This window comes from Capricornis sumatraensis, chromosome X, assembly GCF_032405125.1.
Source record: "Capricornis sumatraensis isolate serow.1 chromosome X, serow.2, whole genome shotgun sequence".
Classification (NCBI taxonomy): domain Eukaryota; kingdom Metazoa; phylum Chordata; class Mammalia; order Artiodactyla; family Bovidae; genus Capricornis; species Capricornis sumatraensis.
In genome coordinates, this window is record NC_091092.1 from 61,591,866 (window position 1) to 61,598,808 (window position 6,943).

General features: G+C 42.3%; 1 protein-coding gene across 1 annotated transcript; it reads left to right on the forward strand.

Annotated features, from left to right (window-relative positions):
• The first annotated feature begins 1,864 nt into the window (after positions 1-1,864).
• RAB39B (RAB39B, member RAS oncogene family) lies at positions 1,865-4,911 on the forward strand. The gene is made up of 2 exons (XM_068962982.1): positions 1,865-2,079; positions 4,485-4,911. Exons 1-2 carry the CDS (start codon positions 1,865-1,867, stop codon positions 4,909-4,911), a joined length of 642 nt encoding a protein of 213 aa, XP_068819083.1.
• The last annotated feature ends 2,032 nt before the right edge of the window (positions 4,912-6,943 follow it).

Consider the following 6,943-nt stretch of genomic DNA (forward strand, 5'->3'; position numbering starts at 1 on the left):
CCATCCCGCTTTGGCAGGATTTAATTTTATTAAAGTAACTTCTGATAGTTTTCTTAAAAAAAAAAGAAAAGAAAAGAAAAAAGAAATGGTCTTTTCAAACTTGCCAACTAGAACTTAAATTGCTAAGTATGTTTGCAAAGTATAATGCCCATATCTATAACATTTAAAATATTCATACTCTTTGACTTTCTGGTCCTTCTTTTTAAAACCCTATTTCATAGAAATAACATATGTGTTGTTTATCCATTTATCTGTTGATGGACATTTGGGTTGTTTTGCAGAATTGTTATGGCAAAAGGAAACTGAGTTGGAAATAAAGAGATGTCTATGATTCTTTATTAATTGCAAAAAGCAAATGTCAGAACAGTCCAGTTTGATCAAATTTGTGTGAAATCAAACAGCAATAAATGTGTATATGTATATATTTTATAGAAATACATGTGGAAGAATATGTAGCAAACTTCATATTTCTTTTCAGTATATTTGTATTGTTTCACTAGTTTTAATGAAGAGGTGTTACTTTTGCTATTTGAAAGATAGAAAAAAATTTAATTAAAAAAAGGAGGTGGGTGGAAGAAAGGAAGTTGTTGTTCAGTGGCTAAATCGTGTCCAACTCTTTGTGAACCCATGGACTGCAGCACACCAGGCTTCACTGTCCTTCACTATTTCCCAGAGTTTGCTCAAAGCATTGAGTCGGTGATGCCATCCAACCATCTCATCCTCTGCCATCCCCTTCTCCTCCTGCCTTCAATCTTTCCCAGCATCAGGGTCTTTTCCAGTGAGTCAGCTCTTCCCGTTAGGTGGCCAAAGTATTGGAGCTTCAGCCTCTGCATCAGTCCTTCCAATGTATATTCAGGGTTGATTTCCTTTAGGATTGACTGGCTTGATCTATTTCCAGTCCAAGGGACTCTCAAGAGTCCTCTCCAACACCAAATGACGTTCAAAAGCGTCATTTCTGGTGCTCAGCCTTCTTTAGGGTCCAACTCTCACATTCATAGGTGACTACCGGAAAAACCATAGTATTTACTATAGGTACCTTTGTTCACAAAGTGATGTCTCTGCTTTTTAACAGGCTGTCTAGATTTGTCATGGCTTTTCTTCCAAGGCTTCCCTAGTGGCTCAGACAGTAAAGAATCCGCCTGCCAATGCAGGCGACCCAGGTTTGATCTCTGATTCGGGAAGATCCCCTGGAGAAGGGAATGGCAATCCACTCCAGTATTCTTGCCTGGAAAATCCCATGGACAGAGGAGCCTGGCGGATTACCATCCATGGGGTTGCAAAGAGTCTGACATGACTGAGCGAGTAACACTGTCTTCTTCCAAGGACCAAGCGTCTTTTAATTTCCTGGCTGCAGTCACCATCGCCTTTGATTTTGGAGCCCAAGAAAATAAAGTCTGTCACTGTTTCCATTTTCCCCCCATCCGTTTGCCGGGGAAGTGATGAGACCGGATGCCATGCTCTTAGATTTTTGAATGCTGACTTTTAAGCCAGAAAGGCAGGGAACTAGCTTCCGCAGCCCCCAACCCCGCCCCCTCCCGCCCCCAGCCATTTCCGTGTGCGCTGCTCTTACAGACAATGCGGTGCTGGGCGTCGCCTCTACCTGGAGGATTACAGTAAGCCTGTTGTCAGTGATGAGTCAGAGTGCGTGGTGCTGATGCTGCTGCCATTTCATCACCTCCGCGAGCGCAGCATCCATCCCTCGGTCCTCCCCGCGCCTGGGCCTACCTGGCCTGAGGCTCCCAGGCCAACGATGCCCTCGTGGCCGATCTAGATCAGGACCGAGCCGCGCTCTCCGAGGCCCAGGCCTGGCGCCCCCATCTCGCCGCCCGCGGCCCGGGCCAAGGAGACCTGCCGAGCCTCGGCCATGGAGGCCATCTGGCTGTATCAGTTCCGGCTGATTGTCATCGGGGATTCCACGGTGGGCAAGTCGTGTCTGATCCGCCGCTTCACCGAGGGCCGCTTTGCCCAGGTTTCGGACCCGACGGTGGGGGTGGATTTCTTCTCCCGTCTGGTGGAGATCGAACCCGGAAAACGCATCAAGCTCCAGATCTGGGATACCGCGGGTCAAGAGAGGTTCAGGTGGGAGCGCAGACTCGGCCCGTGAGCAGTGGGAGGGTCTTCTGGGTTTTCCCGATCCCCGGGGGAAGAGGACTTCCTGGTCCTGGTCGCCGCCCTTAGCCAAGGTAGCGAGGCTCTGAGAGTTTCTGCTCAAGCCCACCTTCAGCTAGCTGGTAATTCAGTACAGGGAAAGATACATCCTGCCAATCAATAATACATATTGCTCGTGCCACAACTCCACCAACTTGCCCCCTTGGTGGTTAATCAACTCGCTGGAGTTGATCACTGTCATTCATCAATTTCAGTCCCTATGCTACATTTCAAAAAATGTTCCCAAGTCATCCTAATGTAGGATGACAGATCTAGATAGGTGATGTAGAGATAAAGATATAGATATAAATATAAATACTAGATAGAAATAGAGATGTCTGTGATAATTGATTCTTTCTTGCAACTAGCACACATGCAATGATCATTCACTCTCTGCCAGACACTGCACCTATCACTGGGGAAACAGCCTGAGGAAACTCCTGCAAGGAGATGCCATGTAAACAAAATAGACACAGGCATTGCCCTCCTAGAATGTCTCTGCTAGCATAGTGGAGGGGGAACTAGGTCAGTAATTACACAAAGGAGTGCCTTGTTCATATTTGTAGGCTCACAGCCTACGATAACACTTAGCACATAATGAATGATCAATAAACAGGTGGAATTTTCTCTTCCAACACTTTGTTTCACTTGTAGCATGTATCACGTGTAATTATATGTATGGACACAGATGAGGGAAGGCTTACTGGAGACAATGACGCCTGATGAGTGTGAGGAAACTGCATGTATAAAGACAAAAGTCAGAGCAGTGTACACAGAAAACTTTGAGCTACAGTCATGCAGAGGAGCCGAAACTTGATCAAGAGGCCTCAATAAATCATCATTTAGCTAGTGAACACAAATCAAGCATAGAAGATATTGGTTAGCTGGTTGAAGAGGGGTGGGGAGAAGAGAAAAATTAGACTTGTCTCCACTTCCCCACTTCCGCAAACAAATATCCTTGTCCCGGTTCACTTTGAGCTTGTGATTTCATGTTTCATACTATAAGCGAAGAAAGGCATCTTTTGTGTTTGTCACAATTTCTTTCTGTATGAACAGCCTTTTCATATCCACAGATTATTATTTATTGGATGATAGTGACTTCTAAGGGTTCTTTGTATATTAAGAATATTAATCCTTTTCTGTCACGGATGTTGTAAAGTGTTTTTCCAGTTTTTCATTTGTCTTTTAACTTTATTTACATTATGAAATTTTTTTGTTGTTTTGTTCTTACCATCATCTAGCTAGGACTCCAATTCCCTGGACAATGTTTGTTCTGTTATTACTGGGCCATTTGTCCTAAGGCTTAAGCTATCGAGTCCCTCATTGTTTATATTCTTCATCCAAGGAGAAAGAAAAACTAAAAATAGACGTAGGTCAAAAAGCATGGTAGTCTAAGGAAAGTGACTGGATAAGCAAATAGTTCTACAATGTCTAAGACACCCTGAGAAAAGTATCATAATGCACATTGAAAATGAAGCTCCTCAAATCAAGAAGTGAAAATATATATGGTTTCTTCCATTTCAAAAGTAGAGAAAATGTATAATAGGTTTTAGAAACATTCTGATTACAATGCTTTAAATAAATCATATGATTTTAAGGGGAAGCTTTGTCTATTTAGGCAGTTTTTCCCACCTGGTAGCTCCTGAGTCAGCCTCTCTGAAGTGGGGCAGACAGACACTTGGCTCAAGATCTTTGCAGACTATCCCTCTTTTTCCTATTCCCACATGGCCTGCAAAATAAAAAAAACAAAATCGTGTTCCTCCTCACAGAAGAGATTGAAGACCTCTGATGAAAATAAAAAGGTAACAGAGAAATACGGTAATGATAAATGGAGCACTTCTGTGATATATACTTGTATTTCCTGTCAACTGTCATAAACTCATTTTTCTTTTTTAGAAAATCCTATGCCAACTACGATTATTTGTAATGAGCTCTCCAGGTGACAGAATACTTAATCCATTATTTCATTTGCCTCATGATAACCTTTTACTTAGATATCCCACTTAGCAGAAAAGGAAATCTCATTCAGCTCTTCAGTGGTGAGAATGGACAGGTTAACTATGGTTTGACCTAAGCTGAGGGAAAATGCCTGTATGCCCATGAGCATTCATTTCTAGAAGATACCATCTCAAAGTTTAGCTCAATTGAAAAGTTTAGCTCAATTGCAAATTCATGTATCGTTATTATGATGGAATGACGTTTGTATTCCTTTGTTACAAAGAGAAAAGCATTTTTGCCAAAGGACTCTGTCGCTAACCAGAGACCACTCTTTGAGTTCACTGAAGTACAGGAGTTTGGGCTTGGCATTCAATCTTGACTTCTCTCTTGTGTTCTAGATCCATCACTCGTGCCTACTACAGGAACTCAGTAGGTGGTCTTCTCTTATTTGACATTACCAACCGCAGGTCTTTCCAGAATGTCCACGAGTGGTTAGAAGAGACCAAAGTACACGTCCAGCCCTACCAAATTGTATTCGTTCTCGTGGGTCACAAGTGTGACCTGGATACACAGAGGCAAGTGACTCGCCACGAGGCTGAGAAACTGGCTGCTGCGTATGGCATGAAGTATATTGAAACGTCAGCCCGAGACGCCATTAATGTAGAGAAGGCCTTCACAGACCTGACGAGAGACATATATGAGCTGGTGAAAAGGGGGGATATTACCATCCAGGAGGGCTGGGAAGGGGTGAAGAGTGGATTTGTCCCCAACGTGGTTCACTCTTCAGAAGAGGTAGTCAAATCAGAGAGAAGATGTTTGTGCTAGTCAGCCCTTGTGTCTCCAAAACCTGCTGTCCCACCTGGACTTCAGCTGATCAAAATGATAGAATCATCATGCGACTCAAGAGAACTTAAACCTCTATATTGGATACCAAGTGAGCCTCTTCCCCAAGGGGCCCTCAGACAGGTGATGGGTAGGTAGGTGGGGGAACCTGGAACTGGAACTGGCCCTGTTTTGTGGCCCAAGCTGCACACTGGCTGCTCTGTATGCCCTTTGTAGACTGTATGTCAAAAAGCTGAGGTCCAGGGAACCAGGCCCCCCAGGAAAGTACACCCACAGTCAGGACAACTATTTCTTGGTGTTGCATAGGTCACGATCATAATAAAATATGTGAAGGGAAGAAGAGTATCACATCGGGAACAATGATCAAACCTACAAAAATGAGAGATATCAACCCAACCAATGAGAATATCCTGCACTAAATGTATGTGTGGGGTTTGGTTAAAAGGTACCAATTAGCTCTCCATAGCTCATCTGTAAAATGAGGGGTATGGGCCAGTCTTTTCATAAGACCCATTCAAGGCCTGGTGTTCTGGTAAAAAAAATGGTGTGAATGTCAAGAGGGAGTCAATTTATACACTGTTATTATCACATTCAAAAAAATGTACAGTCTTGTCCAAGAATAACCAGCAGTGTGTAAGAAATCTTCCCATGCAAATTATCATGGAATTAGAAGAGAGAAATACTATTAACACCGATGTCATCCCCCTTTCGCCTCTGACCACACCTGGGGTTTCACTGCTTTGGTGACTATGATCTCAACATAAACATCTGCTTAGGAGGGGCTGTAACCCTTACAGACACATTATGGTTCACTGAATGACCTGTTTGATCATTATAAGGGGCCATGAGGTTTTCTTCCCCAGTTTACAAAAAAATTAACTGAGAGGCAGAGGAGAGTCACTAGGCCCAAGTGAAGGTCTTCTGACTCCTAGTTTTTATTTCACTGCATCATCCTGCTGCCCAATGAATAAACTGTTATTGTTTACTTTGGAAGAGATATGACTGCAAATAAATATTCTCTACATGTTAGGATACGTTTCCTTATTGATTATAACTCAGCTCTAACCCTGAGGAAACCTGGGCATAAGTCAAAAGGTAAGGCCTATTCAGGTATTATCGAAAAGAGGATTTTACACAAGTGAATAATTGCACAGTGAACACACATTAGAACTGTTTGGGTTATAAGTGTTCTTATCCCTGAAATACAGTGGGTATATTATTGAAAGGAACTAAATACAGCAATGGGGAGTGGGGTGGGGGTAAATACTCACTTCACAATGACCTTGGCTCCTTTTTTGCCATATGCCTACACTGGGCTCCTATCTACCCTACAAAGTTAACTCTTAATTCTCAGGTGAACAGACAGCTAACTAGTTGCATCAGAAACTTGAAATGGTTGCCTTGCAGTTCCATTATCTTCTTGAAGAGACATGATGCTTTAAATGATTTTTTGATTGTAGCCAGTTCAGCTAGGCAAAAGCCATACTTTTTGTAGTGAAAAAAACAATTCTGATTAGAGTCAGGTTTCTCATTTCCATTGTGATAGGAATGCCTAAGGATGGTAAATTGCTTTGAAATATGGTATTGAATTTCAGAATGGATGTAACTGAATCTGAAATTTGGAGGATTTACTTCAGTCAAAATAAAGCACTAAAATCATGAAAATTATGGAAACAAACCACCTTGGACCTACCTGCAGCATCCACTACAAGTGACCCAATCATCATCTCTTCCTTGGTTTAGCGTGACCTAGCTTGGGTGGAGTAACTAAGTTGCCAGCTTTGTGGTTGTCAAAGACAAATAAAAGATAGTAAATTGGGCTAACACAAAGTTTCATCAACTGCTATACTTAATTATGTTTAGAAGATTCTGAAAGCAAGATTATCCAGTGGATAGATGAGAGTTGACTGGATTCTGTCAGTTCAAGAAAAAAAGGATAGAAACAAAACTCTCTACCATTTTCTTGACTTAAATACATCATATGTATATTTTTCTCATTCTTTGCATTTTTAGA